At 45.3% G+C, this 23,719-nt stretch overlaps 1 protein-coding gene across 2 annotated transcripts in view; it reads right to left on the bottom strand.

The window, feature by feature from the left end:
• Nucleotides 1-14,664: 14,664 nt before the first annotated feature.
• b3glcta (beta 3-glucosyltransferase a) overlaps nucleotides 14,665-23,719 on the bottom strand; it is a 64,978-nt gene continuing 55,923 nt past the window's right edge. For both annotated transcript variants that reach the window (XM_080007247.1, XM_080007248.1), the window contains 4 exons: nucleotides 21,600-21,699; nucleotides 20,555-20,674; nucleotides 17,393-17,537; nucleotides 14,665-15,275 (listed from right to left, as the gene is read on the bottom strand). In XM_080007247.1, the coding sequence (XP_079863373.1) occupies nucleotides 15,108-15,275; nucleotides 17,393-17,537; nucleotides 20,555-20,674; nucleotides 21,600-21,699 (533 nt within the window). In that variant the 3' untranslated portion in view covers nucleotides 14,665-15,107. The remainder of the gene's footprint in view (nucleotides 15,276-17,392; nucleotides 17,538-20,554; nucleotides 20,675-21,599; nucleotides 21,700-23,719) is intronic.

Here is a 23,719-nt window from a genome sequence, read left to right as displayed (position 1 = left end):
TATGTATTTCTGTCTTTCTGTCTATCTGTCTATCAGTCTGTCTATCTGTCTTTCTGTCTTTCCATCTTTCCGTCTATCTGTCTTTCCGTCTATACGTCTTTCTGTCTATCTGCCTTTCTGTCTGTCTAGCTCTCTTTCTGGCTTTCTGTTTATCTGTCTTTCTGTCTATCTGTCTGTCTTTCTGTCTGTTTATCTGTATTTTTGTCTATCTGTCTATCTGTCTGTCTTTCTGTCTTTCCGTCTATCTCTCTTCCTGTCTTTCCGTCAACCCGTCTTTCTGTCTACCCATCTTTCGGCCTTTCTGTCTTTCTGGGCTGATGCCCTGGCTTTGTGCCACGCCCTGTGTCCCTCCCGGTGTGTGCTCCCATTTAATTCCAGTATAATCTGTAAATACTTGCATACATGTGATTAAATACCTTGATCTCAGCCTCCGTCCTGTACAGAACAAGCATCTATAAATACACTCACAGCGGAGACTGACAACCAACAACCAACAACCAACAACCAACAACCATCTGCCACAGCCTGCCACAGCCCTGGGAGCCAGACTTTACATCGCTTCTGTGCAAAACAAACACTATAGATGATCCATTCTGCTATATTTTTCTTTTCGACCGTTCAGCTTTTTTCCTGCTTGTCTGTATAGCAATGCACAGACCCAATTCCTTTACATATGAACATAATACAAATACTTGTGTACAGATGAGGGGAGTATACGGGACTTTTGTGCGCGCCCTCATCTGAGTGATTTGGTCCATAGCAAATAACTCGGCCTACGTATCGGTGGTGGGAGAAGTACGCAGCCTTTTACATAAGTAAAAGTACAAATACCCCGACACAAAATGCCTGGAGTAAAAGTGGAAGTGCCTCGCTGACATTTCCAGTTGATTGAAAGTGTGTAAGTACTCGCTCCTAAGTGTATATATGCAAATACAAACTAAAGATGGAGTTACCGTTTTGTCTTTTGGGAAAAGGAACCTCTGCCTCTCCTCCGCCAGGGGGCGATAGAGAACACGGAACAAGGCGCCAAATCCACACAGTGTGTATTTACTTGATACTGTCTGCAGCTGGGTGAAGGTTCTGTGCAGGAACCCAACTACAGAGCCACAGAGCGGCGTGGTGAGCGCTCGGGGCTACAATAGAGTTTCAACCATAATTGGATTTGGGATTTTCTCTGCAGCTACATATGCAAATATCTTCCATCCCGCCCGCACCGATGATCATAAACATCCAAACAAATGCCGAACAGCGACGACGTCAACGCCTCATTCACGAGAGCGTTGAGGTTTTCATTTCGTGTTTACTCGTCACGGAAGGCCTCGGCGGGTGAGCGAGCCCCCGAGCACCGGCCACCGGGCAGATCGACCCGAGGTGTTGCTGAACACGGCCGTCATCCCTTTTCGACTTGTCACCGTTTAGCAGGGGATTGTGGCTTCCCCCAATAGCTCCATCCAGACCTCAAAGCGGGGAAAATTGCTTTGTCAACTCCGTGCACACGTCAGGTTTTTTCCCCCCTCCCGGCTGACAGCGGAGCCGAAACCGGTGCTTGTGATTCACAGAGCGTGAGGTGCAGTAAAATCTGATGTGACAGAGGAATGAAAATATCTACAGTATGAATATATACGCGCTGTATATGAGCCGGCGGCTGATGATATTTACGCCTCCGCTTCCCCTCCGGCGTGGCACCTCACGTTTGACAAGTCAGAGAACACATTTAGGACTGAAGAGGAAGTCGCTGCATAACTTAGCACAGCAGTCAGGGCGGATCAGTCACCGCCGCTGGAACTGAACACGTGAGGAGGAAAAGCAGTGAGTGTGGCCGGCGGGACGAGGACGAGTTTGATGATGATGATGATGACGACGATGATGACGATAATGGAGCGGGAGGCGCCGAGCTTGGACGAAGTTCTCCAAATTCAATTAAAACTAACTTCCAAAAGCGCCTTATTGAGGAGCACATGGAGAAACTCTGGAACGTTTAATTAATTTGATTACCTTAAATCTGTTGTGAGAGAGCCTTTCTGCCTCCACTCTCCCCTACGAGCAGGGCTGCGTGCACCGTTAAACTTTGCGTTGCTTTCAACCCAGGCCTTATTAAAATGTGACTTCCCAATATTTATCGCTGTTGATAGCACAAACTCACCAAGTGCTTTACTAGTGAGAAATTTACCACTCTGCTGCAGCTTCTCACCAATGCAGTCCAATGGGGCAAAATAAAAATAAAAAACCTTTAAAATTTCCTTTTCAAAGATGCAAAGCTGAAAGTGGTTCAATATGTTATATGCAAACCATACATTTTACCAGGTTTGTCAGGGGTTTATTGACTCATTTGCAAAAAATAGAAAGATAGATAAAAAATTAAACAAACAAACAAACAAACAAATAAATAGATAGATAGATAGATAGATAGATAGATAGATAGATAGATAGATAGATAAACAAATAAATAAATAAACAAACAAACAATCAAACAAACAAATACATAGAAATGGGCAAGAAACTAGAAAAGACTAGAAACTTTGAAGTTGTGTCGCTTCTCACCGGCAACCTGTCTTCGTCAACGTTCCATTCCGGATGTGCTACGGAAATTGCAAAACGTAATCAAAAAGTAAATCATTTAAAACAGAATGGGGTACAGTATTACTGCTACTTAAAGCTATACTATAAGACAAGTTTCTCATTTTCGAACGGGAGATTTCACCTTTTTTTCAAGGCTCAAACCGTTGCCCCATTGGACGCACACTGAGAAGCTGCAGCAGAGTGGTAAGTTTCTCAGTAGTGAAGCATTTGGCCAGTTTGTGCTATGAACAAATGATGGGAACCAACATTTTAATATAAACTGCCACCCTACGATTTACGTCTTTCTCCATTCTTGCCCCGAGCATCATATCAGCACGTCATATAATGGCAAAAAGATTGAGGACACCCAGCAGATAGAGCGGACCCTCCAGTTGATTTGTCCCGAACTTCCGCTATGGCCTTGGATGTGGTTTATCCAAGGCCATTTTTTCGGGGCGATTGGAGCTCGGACCTTTGAAGCCACTGGACCAAAACAGTGGACTTTCCACGCGCACACACACGCACGCACGCACGCGAGGGGAAGCCGGCGACACTCCAGGTCAAGTAGTGGATCAATGCCTCATGTCTCATTTCTCGCGGCCCCACTTTGACTGCACAGATTGCTCTTTGTTCCGGGGTTCCACAAACAGTATCGACGGGCTCCGGGCCGAGGAGGGCGGCTTCAGAGAGATCCAGCGCCGTTCCAGCGGCGACAGTTTGGTCGATGTCGGCGTTTCAAGACTCATTACACTTTATGTGAGAGCCACCGGCTGTGTCTTTATCCGCGGACACAAAAATCTGGAAACTCCAATTAAAGCCGTTATAGGCCGGACGGCTTTCGATTTGTTTTGGGAACAGAAGGAGCTCGTTTGGTACGATGTTTCGTCGAGGAGTTTTAATTGTTTTTAGGAATATTTACGTGAAGCTTTGAGGGGGGAGGGAAAACAAGTGGCCGTAACAACGATAATGATAATCACCGCAGCGCCGAAAATGAGAGGTGAGATGAAGGAGGAGCACGGACGCACCACAGTAAAGAACGTTGGACGCCGCTGTTCCGCAGATCGCGGGAGAGTCTTATCGGCTGGCCCGGGATTTGCGTACGGGACGCAGAGCAGCTCGTCGTCCTCGGGGACCCCGTACCCACCCCCCCCCCTCACGCAGGCTGTTAAATAATTGATTTTCCTCTCATTGCTTTGACGATTCCCGTCGCTCCGCCTCGGCGTTCTTGATCCGCGTCCTCCCCTCTCGCCAGGCCGGCCTTCGCGCCGCTCCGTCGCCCCGGGGGAACAGGGGGTTTTTGTTTCACACGCTGCGTGCCACGGTGCCTTTTCAACGCAGGAAACTCAATCGAAAACCGTGAGGGCTGACACGGAGGGGGAAAGGAAGCGGCACGATGTTGAGTGCCGCCCTCGAGAAGAGGAGATACCGGCGACGTCAAAGGGGTGCGGCAAAGCACGTTTTATGAGGAAAATTTTTAAATATGCGTGAACTCATCGGGACTCAAATCTATTCATCTGACAGATAAGATAAAACACGTATTAATCCCAGGAGATTTAAACAGTGGTGCCTTGGTGCCTTGGATGTTTGCTCAGAATATCTGATGACAGCGACGGATTAGAAGCAGCTTTATCGACATGTTAATTTGGGGGAAACCGAACCGGCCCACGGGCATTTTGAAAGAGGAAAGAGTTTCCCCGGGTCCACAACTGTTTAAACTTTTGCGTAATATCTGCGAGGTCAAATGGGCTTTTTCTCCCGAGTAAACTCAAGACGTATTAGATATTTAATAAAGATTCCGTTTGACGCCGTCTATTTAGACACCGCTTGATGTCGATGTTGTTGTGGTTGTTGATGTTGTTTTGATCTTCAGATCTGAGCGTCTCAGATCGCGGGCAACAACCGAAACGTACATCAAACTGAGGAAATATGAGGGGAATTACACGCAAGGTTGGAGAGCGTGCGGTGAAAGAAAAAAGGGATGTGAAAGCAGGAAATCAGCTCCTGCATCTTGGCCTCCATGCGTCTCCATGCGCCGGGATGCTCTGGTTGCTCTGGATGCTCAGGACGCTCTGGATGCTCAGGATGCTCATGGAGCTCTGGGTGCTCTGGATGCTCAGGATGCTCTGGTTGCTCCGGATGCTCAGGACGCTCTGGATGCTCAGGATGCTCATGAAGCTTATGAAGCTCTGGATGCTCTGGATGCTCTCAATGCTCGATGCTCTGGGTGCCCTGGATGCTCAGGACGCTCATGAAGATCTGGATGCTGTAGACGCTCATGAATCTCTGGACGCTCTGGACGCTCATGAAGCTCTGGACGCTCAGGACGCTCTGGACACTCGGGACGCTCTGGACAATCTGGACGCTCGGGACGCTCGGGACGCTCGGGACGCTCGGGACGCTCAGGATGGAGCCGACAGCGCTGGAGCCGACACTCCAATTCATCATCCCTCCCCATCCCCTCCGCGCCCGCTTTCAATCCAGCGTCCACACTCTAATCTCCCCCTCGGGAGGCGCGGCCCGGCGCTGGACCCTCCACAGCAGCACGGAGGACGGACGCTCATTTATCTGATCCTTTAACAACCATCGAGAAATACAACCTGCAGAATATATAGTTCCCCCAGAGCTTTAAATCACAGCTGATGCAACGTATACGTACACTAGAATATCATGAGGAGTCCATTTCCTCGATAAGTCTATGGTCTGTATGAACCTTATGGGTATATCTACCAATAATCTATCCTGTGCATGGAATCACACTTTGTGTATTCTGTATATTTTTTCATGTATTTTTGTATTTGCCTTTTTTTAGACTCATGCTTTCTTTATGCCGATTGTCTATAGAGAATTGTGACAATGATTACTATAACTAATTCCTTATATCTTTTTCTTTTACTTTACTTTTACTTTTACTTTTTTTGGTGTGTGTGTGTGTGTGTGTGGGGGGGGGGGTGTCATATTTTTGCTGGTACTGAAAGCCCCCGTTGTGTCCTTTGCAGACTGATCCAATTACAAGCGATTCTTCTCATGGCAGAGGCGATATGGTGTCCAGATGGGCCTAGCAAATTGACTGTGGATGGAGGTTGTTCCTGGTCCTGGAAGCTGCAGTGATGGAGGTTGTTCCTGGTCCTGGAAGCTGCAGTGATGGAGGTTGTTCCTGGTCCTGGAAGCTACGGTGATGGAGGTTGCTCCTGCATGGTCCTGGAAGCTGGAGTGATGGAGGTTGTTACCGATCCTGGAAGCTGGAGTGATGGAGTTTGTTCCTGGTCCTGGAAGCTGCAGTGATGGAGGTTGTTCCTGGTCCTGGAAGCTACAGTGATGGAGGTTGTTCCTGCATGGTCCTGGAAGCTGGAGTGATGGAGGTTGTTACCGGTCCTGGAAGCTGGAGTGATGAAGTTTGTTCCTGGTCCTGGAAGCTGCAGTGATGGAGGTTGTTCCTGGTCCCCAGAAGCTTCTCAAGGGTGTAGGTCTCTCCCTTATTTATTTATTTATTTATTTATTTATTTATTTAGACAAAAATGGACCTTGTTACTTTACTTAAAAAAAAATTCTGAAATCAGAATCAGTTCATTGGTTTTATTACATAAGTACATCTGTTTACATGAAAAGAGGGAAAGGAATTCCCTGTACAGACAGTACAGGTAGTACTTCATTTCTTACAATTAGTGCGAGATTCACTGATTCTTTTCCCAGTTTTTCGGAGCTTAAACACCTGATGTGCTGGTGACTACCCGCTCACTGTGCTCTGAGTGCACCTCCCCTCGGCAAAATCATTCACCTCTCGCTGCAGCTGCTGTCAGGTGGACTTTCAGGAACATTTGTCTTTGGGAGCACCCCCCCCCCCGGCTGGTGAGTGGCATGTGGCCTTATGAGACATAATTAATAAATACCTACTGCGGAAATGATGACTTCAAAGGAAACAAAAGGCATTTACAACACACAATTATAAAAATCATTTCGGGTGTTATTTGTCTAAGTTGTTTTGCAGGCTGCTGAGCAGAATGAGAGCAGCTCCGTGGACGGCACGAGCGACACGCGGAGCTTGCCGCGACGAGGGGCCGCCAATCTCGCCGTGACCAGGCTCTATTGACGTTTGCGACAATTTTACCGCCGGCAAACCCCGGCTGGTCAAGTTCGGTGAAAGCTTTCGCGGGCCGACGCGCGGGGGGAGAATCCAATGAAGGCCTCATCGGACGAATCACCGTGCCGAGTAACACGATATAACGCCCGTATCGCGCTCGAACAGTTCCACCGGGTTACATCAAATTGGAGCCGGGCGGAATATCATCCGCCCGGCACTGGGACCGTTTTACCAGGACCGTTCATTTTGCCGTCACACACCAGTGTGGAAAAAAAAATCTGCAATTTAAATTACGATGGATTTTATTTACAGCGAAACCGCCAATAAAACAAGCGTGAAAAAAAACAAAAAAACACAGAGCTCTTGTCAGACTTCCCTCCGGTAGAACGGTGGGAACGCAAAGCCAAACGCGCCCAAGCCGGACGAATACGAACAAAACCGAGAAAAATAAAAATAATAATAATAATCAGCGACGCACAAAAACGCGCACGTTTATTGTAGCGGAGGATTAAAATTCATAGTGGGAATAATGCTTTTATGAATCATTAAATGAGATATATATCACCAGCGTGAGGGAACGCTCCGCTGTCGTCGAAGCCTTGATGCAAACTGACAATGAGCCTGATGCTAATTTTCTTAATGAGCTCCCTTTAAAAATAAAACCGGCACCAGGATCCAGAGTCCATTTATACATTTATTTCTTTTAGCCGCGGGGATCGCCGCCAATTTGGCACCGGAGGAGAGCGGCCTCCCCATCACGCCTCGCATTTAATTTAAAAGGCTTGTAGGTCGCCTACAGGGCGGAGGGTCGACCTACCCGGTCGGGCTCCAGACTCTGGCTCCGTCACTGTGTTGCTCCACCCCCACGGTGAGCTTCCCGCCCTGATTACCCTCCTCCACCCTTGGGTCCCGGAGGGACCGGAGTCACAAATCCTCTCCTCACCGCCAGCTCCACCCGACCGTCAGAGGGCCGCTGACACTCCGCCCGCCTTTTTTCGCCCCTAAACTGAGGAACCAGAACCGGGATCGTCCCTCCGGGCTCCACCCGGGCTCCACCCGGGCTCCACCCGGGCTCCACCCGGGCTCCACCCGGGCTCCACCCGCGCTCCGCCTTCTAAAAAGTCTCCCGCCGAGACTCACTGGCTGGCTCTTAAATTTGAGGTGGTGGCAGGTATTCAGGGTTGATTCTAACATGACGATTGGTCAACACGGTCCACGGCGTTTTCACCCTGTGAAGGTCTTCCCATGTCCTTCAACCTGCTCTGTCTGGGCTTTTAATGTCTTTTTATCTGTTTTTTGGGTTGTTTTTTTTTAACATTTTATTTCTGTGCTTTTCTTCTTCTTTGCTTTTACGATGCACGTATGTCAGGGACTTTGAATTGCCCTTGCGTTTGCAGTGTGCTGCACAAAAACTAAACTTGGCTCGGCTCGGTGAAGGCTTTTCCCATTTTGACCGTGATGTACAGTCGGTACTAATGCTTTATTAAATTGGATTTTTTTTTTCATTGCTATTTCTTATTATCATATTGTATTAATTGTATTTATTTATTTATTTATGTTTTTTGTCCCTCCATCGCTTTTTCAATTTAATGAATGAATTAAATTCCTGTCGATTAATGCTCCTTTGCCTTTTAATTTCATGATCGGAGCACTCTGCTTTAATTCCATCTGTCAAAGCACTTTGGAAACTGTGTTTTGAAAGGTTCTTTATATAGAGAGATTTGATTATTATTAAATTATTATAATTACTCCTGGCAAACGTTCTTCTTTTTTGTGACTTTGGACAAAAGTGCCTGATAAATGGCATCACATAGTGTAATATACATTTTGAAACTTGAAACAATGAGGAGCTCCTCCACATTTGAATTACATTTAATTATTAACATTTTCCTTTGTTTTGCTTTTCGTGGGTTTTCAACCTTGTAAAGTTATGAAGTTAAATATATATTTTAGACGTAGACTACATGCATTGTAATTCCTGCAGGTGGTGCTTTCCATAAGAGGAGATCAACAGGCGAGGTCAAACAGGCATCGTAGACGAAACGGGCTCGAATGAGAGGACGGCAACAGAGTGACCCCATAAGAAAACCTCCACCTACGCGGTGACGGTGCCAACCACCCAACCTCTGTCACACCTGGGGCGGGTCAATTCTCCAGCCATCCAAAACCTCCTCCTCCTACTCCTACTCCTCCCCCTCCTCATCCTCCTCCTCTTCCTCCTCCTCCTCCTCCCCTTCCCCCTCCTCAACCTCCACCTCTTCCTCCATCTCCTCCTCAACCACTTCCTCCTCCTCCTCCACCACCACTTCCTCCTCTTCCTCCGCTTCCTGCTCCTCCTCCACCTTGTCTTCCTCCTACACAACTTCCTCCTCCTCCTTCTCCTCTTCCTCCTCCTCCTCCTCCTCTACCACTTCCTCCTCTCCTCCTCCTCCCCTTCCCCCTCCTCAACCTCCACCTCTTCCTCCATCTCCTCCTCCACCACTTCCTCCTCCTCCCCCTCACCACTTCCTCCTCCTCCTCCACCTTGTCTTCCTCCTACACAACTTCCTCCTACTCCTCCTCCCCCGGCCCAGCCTGCTCCGCTCCTCCGCCTGCGGCTGCAGCGTCCGGTGGCGAGGCTCTGCCGTTGCCGCTTTTTTTTTTGGGCGGAGCGAACCCGGCGCGAACCCGGCGCAGCCCAGGTGGAGCGGAAACTCGACTGGAGCACTTCCCTGAGCTCCCTGAGAGCCCTGGGCCGTCGCCACGGCGCCCGTAGGAAGCGTCTCTCCCACTCCCACGTCTCTCCCACCTCCCAGGTCCTGTCGTGATCTGGGAGGTGTCAAAATGCGCCGCAGGGAGATTATTATGAGATTATTAAGAGTCACCATTTAGCGGCTTCAGTGGGAAGGATTAATTCCAGTGTAATGACAGACGATGTGGCTTCCTTTTGTTCCTTCTTCTGAGAGATATGGTTTCTTTGTGTTCAGAGGATTCTGCCTCCTGTTACCAATGACAAATGTAAGACACCAAAGTCAATTGAAAGTTAGAACGAGGCCAATTATCATCATCATCATCATCATCATCATCAGGCTCAAACCCCGCATGTTATGCAATTCTCTCTTTTGGGGGAAATTAAATGAGATTTAAAAAAAAAACGATGTCCAGGACCAATAACGGGGAACCATTGGCTCACATTTCTCCTTTTAAAAGCATGTGAGAGCTGGCGTTCTAAGCGGTGCCATCTCTGTTTTGCTGGTTTCATCAGACACACACGCACACACGCACACACGCACTCACGCACACGCACACACACACACACACACACACACACACACACACACACACACACACACACACACTCGTCAAGGATAAAAGGACTTGTGTCTCAGCAGAATTTGTAAAAACTTGTCCCTGCATTCATCTTCTAGACTTGATAACTGTAACGGTGTCTTCCCAGGTCTCCCTGAAGGGTGGAGCAGACGGCTGCAGCTGACTCAGAACGCTGCTGCTCGAGTCGTCACTCAGACCAAGAAAGTGGATCATATCACTCCAGTTCTTCCCATCTTCACACCAGCTTCCCGTCCATCAAAGAACTGATTTCAAAATACTCCTGTTGGGTTTAAAAAGCACTGAATGGTTCAGAGCCAAAATGCTTTTCTGAGGTTCTGCCGCGTTATGAAGCATCCGGAGCCCTCAGGTCGTCTGGGACAGGTCTGCATTCTGTCCCCAGAGTCAAAACTAAACGTGGAGGGGCGGCAGGGTTTTTTATGCAGCACATGTCTGGAACGAAGTCCCCAAAAAACTTCAGGTCTGCTGCAACTCCCACCTCTTAAAAATGAAGACTGAAGGCTTCTCCGTCCGCCGCTGCCTTTTACTAAACCAAATTTGCTTTTGATAAATTTCCTGCACTGCACTGTCACTATTATGTCTTGATTTTATGCATTCTATTTTATTTTGACTTATTAATGTTCTTTCCTTTTATAATGTCTTTCTTTTGCACTTTGTCTTGATGCTTCTGATGTTTTATGGAAAGCACTTTGAATCGCCTTGTTGCTGAAACTTGATTCCTCGTGGCTTCGTGCGCACAGCGTCATGACGGCCTTGGCCGATCTGAAACAGCGATTTCAGATTAAAGAACTGAAAGATCTCCAGAGCGGTTCTCAGGGGCGACCACATCGCCTTGACGAGGTAAAACACTATTCGGGAAATAGGCAAAATAGTTGTTAACAAAGAATAGAACAAGGTTTCTTTTATTCATTTCTTGCACTGCACTGTAACTTTATGCATTCTATGTATTCAATTTTTTAACTTTATGCATTCTATGTATCCAATTTTTTTACTTTATGCATTCTATGTATTCAATTTTTTAACTTTATGCATTCTATGTATTCAATTTTTTAACTGTATGCGTTCTACATCCTTTTATTATGCGTTTGTTTTGCACTTTGTCTTAATACTTTTGATGAATTATGTAAATGTAGTTTGATTTATGTTTCTTGTAGTTTACTCTACTCAACTCTTACTATATTCTTAATTAAACCCTCAGCCTGAAACAGAGTTAACAAAACCCATTAGACAAGAAAATACAACAAAAAATAAAAAAAAATAAAAAAAATAAAATACAACTAAATTAAATTAAATACAATTAAATTAAATACAATTAAATAAACAAAAAATGTGAGAAAGATCTGAAGCTGAAGTCTAAGAAAGAGGATTGTCCGTTTCCGTTTAAGATGGTGATCGGTTTGATTTGATGTCATGAAGAATTTCGTTGAATTGAGACTAATTTCAGTTCAGAAAGCAAAAGTCCAGATGTTTTGGTAATTAAGAGTTTATTGTCTTAGACATTTGTTTAAAATACAACCAAAGGGGATGTCACTCTTATTTTGCAAACCATTAACACCAGATATTATTCGGTTTTTGTGATTCTTCCTTTCCTTTCCTTCCTCAATTCTTTTTTTCTTTATTACTCTTGAAAGTGTTATGATAGATTTTACTGCTTGCCTTTTTTATACTGCAGTAAAATGATTCATGAAAATACATAAAATCTATTAAATGTATTAAAATGTATTGCATACATCGACGACCTGGCAGGGGAGCTGATCTGAACGGATATCAAGGTCGAAAACTCCTCTCCCCTCGGTGAAGTTGGTCGTGTGGGGCGACGGCTCTGAGGTGTGAAATGGCGCCGAGGCTCCTTCACCGCGTTCACAGCTCAGCAGAGCTCCGGCTTCCCCGGCCTCCCTGGAAATATTAGGAACCCGCAAAACCTTATTCAACTTTATTTAAAATTGGCAGCTTATGGCCCAGGGATTTCGGCCGGTACCGGCGACATCTGCGGAGCCACGATGAGGGAGGATGAAGGCCCACTACTCAACTCCTAAACGGTTAAGCCCGTACGCTGCAGTGCGAACACGCCGGGGCTCTTATTTTCGGAGGCAGCGCAGAATGCCGGGCGACAGTGCAGCCTTCTATTATCTATTATCTATTATCAGAAGCCCCGTGTCGTGCGTTAAAGTCACCTCCAGTTTCCGCGTCTATTCCAGGCTGTGCAGGAGAGCGCAGAACCGGCCTCCGAACCCTGGAAAAAGCGTCTCAGAGCGGCGGCCGTTCGCCAACGCAGCAAACTGAGAGGAACAAATGATCAACAGCATCAGATCTGTGTAAAGGTCAACAAAGTCTAGTGTGGATTCAATCTTGCATCTTTGAGTGGTGCACATTCTCTCTCATTAAAACTAAAACCCCAACTGTAGTAACATTGTAGCTAATTGAATTAAACTAAATTTAAAAAAAATTGTGCGCAAGTCTTAATTGTAATCAATGCTATCACATGCAACGGAAATTAAAAAGTGAAATGCAATTAAATGAAATGAACAATCAAAGGGCCCCCACTGGAATAATAATGACCCTGTTATGGAAATATACGTTTTAATTGTTGAAGAGCACTGAATGAAAAGTGACTGAAAACAATTCCAACTTAATAGAAGCGCCAGCAAATGTTTTGGTCGAGGAGTTCGCACCGGGAGGGAGTCTCCACTCACAGCCGCCACCGGGGGCTTCGCTTCGTCTCCATCGTGTCCCTCGTCACCGGGCACGCTGTGCTGGAGGCCGCTCCCCTCAGAGCGGCTGATTGACGGTCGCGGCGCTTGGGATGACGGAGCAGAGCGCCTCGCCTCCTCGGGGGGGCCCCCGGGCCCCGCTCGCTGCGGTGGCGCGGCAAAGCACGCGCTCCTCAGGCTCCCGTCGAAAATGTCCGTACCGCTCCACCGAGACAGCAGGGACATCGGCCGCATTGCTTTGTTCTTTGCATTTTTCAAATTGGAAGGAATATTGAAAGCTGCTGATCTGAACCTGGCTGAGGACGAGCCACAGATTCGATTCTACTTATTGCCGTTGCACGGGGTACAAGTGGTGAGGCAACGAAATGCATTTTACCATCCTAGTAACTGCCGTGGCTAGGAGCAGTGGGATACCATCTTGCTCAAGGGCACTTCAGCAGGCTACCAGGAGGAGCCGGGGATTGAACCGCCAATCTTCTGATTACTAGACGACCCCCTCCACCTCCTGAGCCCCTGAGTACAAGTACTTTGTCACTCTGACTAAGTACATTTTTCATGTATCTGTACTTACTTAATTACGGTATTTCCAGTTTTTGAAGACTTTGGCCTTTTATTCCACGACGTTTCAAAGCAGATACCCATACGTTTTTCTCTGCTACATTTCTAACACAGTCGCAGCACTTTATTGTATTTTTAATAATTTTATTCTTATATTTGTAAATGACTATGACGTCACCAGTACTGTTTTTATTTTTGTAAATTGTAATCAGAATGTGCATGATTATTAATTTGGTCCAGGTACAGCAGCACTTTATGAGGTATTACGGTTACGGGTGCTGTTATTATCGGGACACTGGATATGACGTACTTTTACTTTTACTTGCTTTAAGCACATTCAAGACCAAGTACTAAATTTGACATCGTCAGGGAATATCCTGCATCGCTTAACAGCGATAATAGGGAAAGTGTTTAAATAAAAATAAGGTTAGTTTCAACAAAACTTTTGGTGATTTTCCTCTCCCCCGCTCCCCTTTCTGTTTGCACTGTACGACAATATCTCCAGATATCCACCCCCTCGCCCTGGCGGCGCGTTAATCTCGTCCTCCCGAGGCGCGGCGCCAGAGCGGGACTCAGAAGGAGGGATTGTGCAGAGCTTAAGTAGACCTCGGTGGCCGACAACCACCTCTGAAAAGACTCCTCTAATCCCCCCCCTCTCCTGCCGCCGCCCTTTGACTGCCGCCTCACACAAAAAAACTGACCCCCCGAAAGCACCGGGGTTTTTAGTATTTATGACTTCACCTCCGGAGATGAATCCATCACGGATCTCTTAACTCCATTGACTTGCATGAGACATTTCGAATGAGGCGCAGCCGGAGCCCAAACGTCCAGGGAAATTTCGAAAAGTGGTTGACGGAATTTTAGGAGATGAGATTCCTAGATTGGCGTCCGCGGCACGTCTCGCGGCACATTAAGGCGCCGTCTGGAAGAACCTTTTTTTTGAGCTGCTACGTCTGAGATTTGGATGTAGAAATGGCGGCTCAGACGGACCGCAGCGGACAGAGACGGGAGGTGCAGAGTGAAAGTGAGGATATTTGGTTTAATCTGAATTTGAAGGACATGCTGTTATAACTCACCGGCTTTAATCATTTTCAATGATGGGCCTCAAGCTGTACTTTATGTGCCTAGTTAAGCTTCAGGAGAAGATGACGCGAAAGGGGCGAGAGGGAAATTAAATTACACATGATTCTCTTTGTGAGAGATTTGAGTTGAGAGATTTAAATATAAATGAGATGATTTGCTTGTGTACAGAAAAAAAAAAAAAATATATATATATATATTTATTTATATATTTTACCATATTCCTGCATTTTTATGTTGCTGAATATACCTGTATACCCATATTCATATATAACTGAAAATTCAATGTATCATTAATGATCCAAAAATGTCATCATGGTCGACCACTTAAATTAAATGACAACACATTGATGAATATTATCGGATTTTATGTCAAAATAAAGCAAATTATACAGCAATAGTGAGACTGTCGAAAGCTTGGGATACTTCCAGCATTATAAATTGATTCCCCATGATATAAATATACACGCACCCGACTCAAACATACCAGCACACCCCGACATGCGACTGAATGAAGCCTCACAGTCGATAAAAAGTCCAACACCTGGTCATGGACACGCACTTTGCTGCGTTTTCTTTTTGAAATTGAATTAATTTACATCAATAAGCGATACACCCTACAAAATATTAGTCCATGAATCCACAAAAACACTGGCCCAGGAGAAAACACACACACACACACACACACACACACACACACACACACACACACACACACACACACACACACACACACACACACACACACACACACACACACACACACACACACACACGTCATGTGCTTAAAATGGTTATAACTCTGTCTTGGTTTTCTGCTCGAGTCCACCTGAGGCCGTTGTCATCAAGTCGTCCCTTAACCATTTGTCAAAGACAGCGATGGGGTCGATGTTCCAGTGTTTATGGAAGGAGATGGGAACCTGGTGAGATAAAAAGTCTCTGGAATAGTCCTCTGGTCTTGCCTGGAAGAGAAGGAATCATCATCACTGTAATGTAAAGTCAATACGAGTCTGTCTGTATATTGTTTACAGCAGGGTGTTCTCAAAAATTTTTGGACCATGGTTTTAGGTCCCCAAACTCTTGGGACAATGGCAGTTCGAGAGTGTGGGTCGAATTCACAAAGGATGGATTGCGCCCGCTGATAGCACCATTGATTGCGCCCGCTGATATCACCATTGATTGTGCATCAATTGCGCCGGCTGTCTGCACCGTCTCAATTGTGCTAAAGATATGGCAGAACAAACACGCCCATGGAGTTTTGCTGCTGAGTGCAGTTGGCCTTGTGTTGTGTCTGATCGCAGTTATCCACGTTGGGGTTGGGGGGCGGTCTTAAATAATTATAAAATTTAAGACCCCAGGGTCCCCCGCCGCGGGCAACGGGGTCTCCGTGCAACAGGGTCGGGGGCTGGGGAGGGGGTAGGGGACCCCAGGTTTCACTTAGTATTTTTAGGTTTATGTGCAGTGACTGTAAAACATTTAAATAGTATGAGTAAATCCATATTAAAGATTATTCTACCCATACAGTTCCTTTATTGCATGAATAAAATGTGTATACATTTATATTTTTACTGTAGAAATTCTAGTTCTCCCTGAATCTTAATATGACAATTTAGAAATGATGACAGTTGATTTAACACATTTTACTCTGACAAGTTCCAGGCCGCTGCACCCAAAAGGCTGCGGCCTGCGGAGCTGTCCATGGTACTCTGAGGTTTGACGGCATCTGTGATTCAATGCCAATTGTGACCACTTCATCGCTATTCCCCATAACTTTTAATTTTCTTTTTGATACATATTTGAGTTGAATAGGAACTGCGGGTGCTTTGTGAAATAGACGCTTGTGTTTTCTGAAATTTGCGCCGGTTTAGCAGCCGCCAATATCCGCGCAATCCTGTTGTGAATTGGCCCCTGAGTCTTCCACATTCCTAAACTCTGGTTAGGGTCAAATTATCATCGTATGCGTTAATATTCACATGTTGGCCTCTAAGCTACAGATTGAGGCTAAATAAGAAACTGCTTTCAAAACTGACACTCCGAAATCAAAGTGCGCCTATTCCACATTGCGTATTAAAGGGGACCTATAATGCTCATTTTTACACATGTTAATATAGGTCTCTGAGGTCCCCAAAACATGTTTTTTAGCTGAAGATACAAATCAGATTATGCATTTGACCCATTGTGACATGCCCCGAAACTTGTACTGTTCCAAGACGGGCTGTTTCAGTGTGTGTGGATTCAATTGTGAATGAGCAGCCAAGCCCCTCGTTCTGAGCCAATGGGGTTTGAGCACAAGTTCCGGGCTAAAATCTGTTTCTGATCAAATTTGAGGCTAGAAATAAGCAATCCAGTTGCTGAATCTTCACTCATATTAGATATAGGCCTCATTTAAAAGTGAGTTCCGACTTTGGTCGCCATGCTCCAGGCTTGTGGGACTCACGCGTGACGCACCGGAAAAAAAGAAAAAAAAGAAATACATCTACAATAAAAAACAAACAAAAAAAACCACTACTTTTATTGGCTTTGTTTGGAGAAACGCACAGCGGATCGTATGGAGCAGATGACCATATAAAGAAACCAGCCGTTAAAATGCAGCGTTCAGAGCGGTGGAAGCCTGAGCGCTTTGTTCACAGCGATTACTTTGTCGTTAGTTTACCTCATTACTCGACACTTCCGCCACGTCTAATATCAACATCAGACATTGCGACATTATTATATATGACAGAGAATTAGGAAAGGCATAATAGGTCCCCTTTAAGCAACGGCTTATATTTTAGCATGAAGTGAGCTCCTTATGGATTATATAGAAATACATTATTTCACACCTATTTTCATACATTTTATGAGATATATATAAATCGTATCACTGTGTCAGTCTTAGAAATGTGTGCATATAAAGTGACCCCAAGTGTAGTCATGAACCCAAGGTCACACGCACGCACACACACACACACACACACACACACACACACACACACACACACACACACACACACACACACACACACACACACACACACACACACACACACACACACACACACACACACACACACACACACACACACACACAGAGTTTCACCTGGTGGAAGAGGGCGCTGTGTGTGACTGGAAGCCCCAGTGCATTGAAGCACATTCCCAGCACCATGTCGTCTGGAGCGTCGTTACTGTAGCATTTGCAGCCGCTCTTCAGCAGCCTGACCACCGCCTCTCGGCTAAACGCCATACTGCACCAACACACAAGTTCATAATGGATTAACACCCTGAAGATTATCTTTTACTGAACAGTAATACAACAGAAATTTTAAATAAATAAATAAATAAAGGGTCTGTGAAAAGTGCGCATCAGACTAAGCCATAAATTCATTTTTCCCCATGGACAAATAACTTCACAAAGTAATTCACAAAATGGCCTATAAAAAGGCTTTCTGGAGTTAAGGGGCCTTGATATTAAATTAAGGGCCCCCAAGAGCCAGCTTTGCAGGAAGAAGAGGATGGGGCCGTATATTGACCCCTGTGGGACGCCACAGGAAAGACTATGGATGGAGAAGAACTTACTATACTATTCACGAGAATGTTCTGTTAATTTTTGGATTCACACCCACGAGACACCACACTTCTCGGCAATCTATTAAAATGTTCAGGTTCACAGCATCGAACTGGGCAGACGTTTAAAAGGATCGAAAACCAAGCGTTTCCCTGAGGTGGGGAGGTCATCTTCTTTCCTGGCTGTTTTTTTTTGTTATTAAGAAATTATAATTATTACATCCCACGGAAGAAAGGCATTTTTGAAATTTGGGATGTAATTTTCAGGACTAAATGGGTCAAGGTTGGCTCCTGTACAGAGAGCTGGAACCGCTGCATTTTCAAAAGAAGCTGAAACCACCAGACACCAGTGGTTAAACTACTGTTGATAAAAGAAGGAATGCTAGGCCCCCCAGGAGAAATGTGATACGTTTTAATACAGATAACATCCAAAGGGCAGAGACAATATCTATTTAAAAGCAATAAAACAGCAGAATTCAGTGGAACAAAATGGTTTAAATCTTTGGAGTAAAACCTGGGGAGGCTTGCGCGGCCTGAGGGGACGAGTGAGAGAGTCTGCGACTCTGAACAGAGTAATTGTGACGGGTCCTCGTTATGAGGTCACACTCATTATCAACTCAAACATTCACCGACGATCAAACCTCAATCGAGAACAGAGCGCTCCCTGGAAATGATCAACACCCCTTTGGAAATGGGAGAGAAGAAAGAAACGCCTTCGCCGAAGAGGTCAATGGAAATCGTCACAATTTCTGTTGCATTTTCCCTCTTTTGGTTTTCAATCACAGACGCCGCATTGACACAAGGAAACGGGGGAGCTGCAGTTTTTTTTCTTTTCGGGTGGGTGGTAAAAAGCACTATAACTTTGACATTTCTCATCAGAGTCGCTTTTACATCGAAGGGTTTACGATCTACTTGGGAGTAGATTGCTCCACCGTCTGACATTTCCGCTAATGGCTGCGCATTGGTTGACGCGCTTCCTGTGACGCACCGCCGTAAATCCATCATTTCCCCGGGAGATGGTTGCCGCTGGCGGTCCCCACGCACGCTGATGTGGAGGCTGACGGGGGAGCCGAAGCAAACACGGATGGTGTCGTTACGCCACAGCCATTACGCTGTGCAATCACATCAACTTCAGAGTGACAAGTTAGAACCAAAAAGTTGTTTATTGCTCCTTTAAACAATTCAAAAATAACATCGTACATTTTTAATTGACTCGCTTTCCATTTATATTTGTATTTTTTCCATTTGGAGTGACCTCACTCCGTCGCGGCTTTGACTTGGCGCCGGGCGGGGAGCGGCGGAGGCGAGTCGACGACGTGGCTTCATCGCTGAGCGATGGGGGAAAAAAAAAATCAAAGAGCAAAGAAGATGAAAATAGCTTGGCGGGGCCACAGAATTATCCCTGCGCACCACGCGAAGAACAGTTCACGGGAATACGACGGCCCGTCGCGCGGCGCTATAAACTGCCGCGCCGCTTTCAAGCCCCCTGCACATGACGCGCGCAAAGCCGGAAAGAAATCGCCGAGGCGGCGGGGACGGCCGACGCTCAGCGGCTTCACGTCACTTGAATTCACAACGAGTTTCAATGTCATCGCCAAGTTGGAGGAGGTGGAGGGGCTGGGTGGGGGGTGGGGGTGGGGTTTGTGGCGACAGATTCCACATGAAGGCAAGAAAAGACAAAACAGTTCAAAAAAAAAAAAAAAAACAAGACAAAGAAAATCAATGAAGGAATTTCTATTTTTAAGCGTGTTTTTTTTTTTTTCATCCAGCATCTGACTTCCTAGAACGTACATGTGCCTCTGTTAGGTGTGAACAGATTCCCTACTATACATATTCCTGTCGTCAGAGTTTATTGCGTAAGACGACTGAATAATTCAAATTCCGAGTGTTAAGCAGACAAATAGCTGCCTGAACAGTAGACACATTTCCTGTCATATTATAAAGCCTTGATTATAACATTTTTTTTAATATTACATAAAGATCTTCCGATCCTTTTTCTTGACTTGGTCTGTGAGTATTTTTCAATAACTGTCAGTGGAACACTTCAAAGCCACTAAAAGCCTCAGTTTTCATTTGTTTGAATTACGACGGGGGTTGGTAGCGGGGGGGTTACGGCGTTACGGTTGGTTACGGGGGCGGTAGCTCAGGAGGTAGAGCTGGTTGTCTAGTAATCTAAAGGTTGCTGGTTTGATCCCAGGCTCCTCCTGCTAGCATGCTGTAGTGTCCTTGAGCAAGACACTTAACCCCTAATTGCTCCTGATGGCTGCGTCTGTCGGTGTTTGAATAATTGTAAGTCGCTGTGGATAAAAGCGTCTGATCAATGACTAAATGTAAAATGTAAATGTAAGACACTAAATCGACTTGGAGTACTTGCTGTACATATTGTGAAGCACTCGTCGCATCTTTCCTTGTTTCCTACTTCCTGGTAAAGCCTGTGCAGGAGGCCACTCTGTGTGTGTGTGTGTAAATATATTTTTTATGGATACACACACACACACACACACACACACAGTATATATACTGTACATAGACACATATATATAGCCACATTCATACATTTACTGCATACATATACATAAGTATATGTGTATGTTTATGATAAACAGACAGACAGATAAATAGACAGGCAGATAGATAGATAGATAGACAGACTGACAGACAGACAGACAGACAGACAGATAGGAGTGGTGGAACTCACCCTCCACCCCCAGTGATGTAGCTGTAACCTCCCTGGCTCAGGCCGTAGCCGTAGCGCTCCCCCAGACACACCGGCTCCATGGGGTCGTAGCAGCCCAACAAGGCTCTGAGTCTGGGAAGGCTGGAGGGAGAACACACCCACACACACGCACACGCACACGCACACGCACACACACACACACACACACACACACACACACACACACACACACACACACACACACACACACATTCTTTTCCCCCCTCTGGAACAGTTACACATGGTAATTCTCACCTAAAGACTCCTGTGAGTCAGTAAGTTATATAAGTGAGTTATATAAGTGAGTGAGTTACTTAGCTTATTAAAGAGTCATGAAAGTGAAGATACTTAGTTCAAACGTTTGTTAGTGAGTTATGTAAATGTGTTAAGTTTATTAGAGAGCTATATAAATTAGTGAGTTAGTGAATTATTTAAGTGAGTTTTGTGATTAAGTTAGTGAGTTCTATGACTGATTTATGTTGGTTAGTTAGTGAATCATATAAGTGAGTTATATTGAGTTACATTGCCCCCCAGACAAAAAGTTGTACGCTCTTCATCTGACAATAATTAACTGGTGTGTGGTTTAACATTTAACTTAAACCTTGGTGCCAGCCTCACCAAAAGTAACTCACCATCAATAATGCAAGTAAGTGTATACCATATATTGTGTGCAAAGAAAAACAGGAAAATAAAAGAAGATAGCAAAATATAATTATCTGCGGACCCCCTGCAATGACCTCAGTTTGGAAACACCTTGAGCTGGTTTGACTCAAATACGTGCAGTCAAAGCAATTCCTACAGTTGTTTGACAGATCCTCCGTCTGCATGCAAGCCAGACACTGGAGGTGATGCTCAGCCGTCGGTTTCTTGAGAGAAAGGTTTAATAAGGAGACGTGTGGAATCCCAGGGCTGGTACGGCTTTGAAGAAGAACGGCGCCTGCGCTAATTTATTTTTTGTTTTGTTTAGCAAAACACGCCCCGCGAAAGCAGCCTGGCACGGAAATGAAAATATCATGTCCTGTCATACCTGATAAGGGTGTCATCGTCAACGATGACGAGCCAGTTGGTCTCGGGGACGGCGTTGCTTAAAAACCGGCTCAGGATCGCAAAGGTCTTTCCACAGTGGCCTGGAAATTGAGAGATGTTATCAAAAAATTGGCCAGCGGTTCATGAACACATATTGACAAAGTGATATATTGACTTTTATTCGGACAAAGGACCACGCGGGTGGAATAATAATGGAGCAAATTTAAGGCAACGAAAATAAATAAATAAATAAAAACACTCACAACACAATAAAGTCTAAACGCTGCAAAATAACATCATAACATAATAAGATAATTTGAAACACACCTGGTAAAAGAGCCAAAATAAGTCAAAAATTAATATGGCACAAATGCGGCATTTGGCAGACAATACCAGGTATTCTTGAACACAGTGAATAGAGTGAATACATCATTTTAACAGGGCTCGTCCAGGTTGAGATTCCCTAAATCGACCAGGGCTCCTGACTGCGTCTCCTATCATCCCAGGAAATGCAAAATGTTCGACAGCGAACTTCCCCAATTAACTCGGCCTCGTCTTCCGGCAAGGGGGGGTAGCCCTTTATGGAGAATGACAATCTGCAGGAATAAAGGGAGTTTAATTGGCCGTCGCAACTGTGTATTTGGCTGAAAACCATTTCCCGGGCATATAATTTCATATTTTACATTCACGTTTGGGCTCTTGTGTTTTCTTCTTATTTTTCATACAAAGAACAGCGTTGAAAAGACGAGCAGTCGGGGTGGGGTTAACGTCGCACCGATGGAAAGTGCGTTTGTTGGTGTGCACAATGGTAGCGGAAGGCTTGAAGCCCAGACATCTCTAATCACCGCGCTAAGCCTCCGTTGTTAAAATTAGGAATGTAAAGCGCGGATGAAAAGGCTCTCCGGGGGTTGGCAGTGATGGAGAAGAACGTTAGAGAACATTAGGTGATCATCAGTCAAACCTGAGAGCTTTTGGATTGTCTTGAAAAACAACAACACACCCCGGCCGTGACGCTGAGACGGAGCACTCTCCTCCTCTGCTCAAAACGGGACTCAGCATCTCAGTCCCAGAGATGCTATTATGTAGGTTGGTGTTAATAATCGGACGTTCAACCGATTAGAAAAAGGTAATCCATGAATTATGATGCAGGCATTATAATTGTCTATGGTGACCTTTTAGGGACATTGATCAAACATAATTATATATATATATATATATATATATATATATATATATATATATATATATATATATATATATATATATATATAAAATTATACAGTATGTACAGTACATTTATATATACCCTCCCTTCTATATACGTATACTATTGTCCTGTCCAGATATTGCCCAATGTTATTTTTCCTCATGAATATTGTCCTCACGGTTGCATGTCTGACGCATATTACATCTAAATTTCACACTCTTACATCCATGGAGTAGAAATCACCTCCCAAATTAAACCGGTATCTGTGGACCTCGGTGCAGGTGAACAGTATTTTGCCGGGTAAAAGGAAGCCAATGTCATTATTTCTACAAGCCTCGGATGCGTCTCTCTTCTCTTTTTTTTTTTTTTGATTATTTTATTTTTTTTACAGTCTTAGTTAAGAGGAAATACTCAAGCAATGTGTCTTTCCCTCGTCCCTAATCAGCTCTCAGTGGCTCATCAATTCCAAAGACATATATTGCTCCAGTGCGGTGTATCACAGAGCTCTCCGAGCGGCAAATTGGTGGAGAGACGGCACTTCAATCAGAAGGCCCGGGCTGGAGCTGCTCTGTGCACAACTCAGTCTCTATCAACACAAAATGAGTTCCGCGACTACAGTTGAAAACAGTTCAAAACAAAACGAATGTCCCTCCTTCCCCGAAGTGGCGCCGCTTCGCTCCACCGCCGCCGCCATGCCCCGCCGCCCCCCCCACCTCCATCATGCGGGGGGCGTAGAAGCACTTTAGAGAATCTCGAGGCCCGGGATCTCGAGAGGAGCCAAGATGGTGTTCGACTTTTTGTCAATACGGTTTGGAAAGTGGAAGATAACAAACAACCCGACTCCCGCGCATGACAAAGCGCTGTGCGTTTTAATACCGTCTGACGCGAGAAACCGTATTGAACGCGGCATCAAA

This window comes from Zeus faber, assembly GCF_960531495.2.
Source record: "Zeus faber genome assembly, chromosome: 9".
Taxonomy (NCBI): Eukaryota; Metazoa; Chordata; class Actinopteri; order Zeiformes; family Zeidae; genus Zeus; species Zeus faber.
Note: the sequence above shows the minus strand (reverse complement) of the source record. Positions and strands in the feature narration are given on the sequence as shown.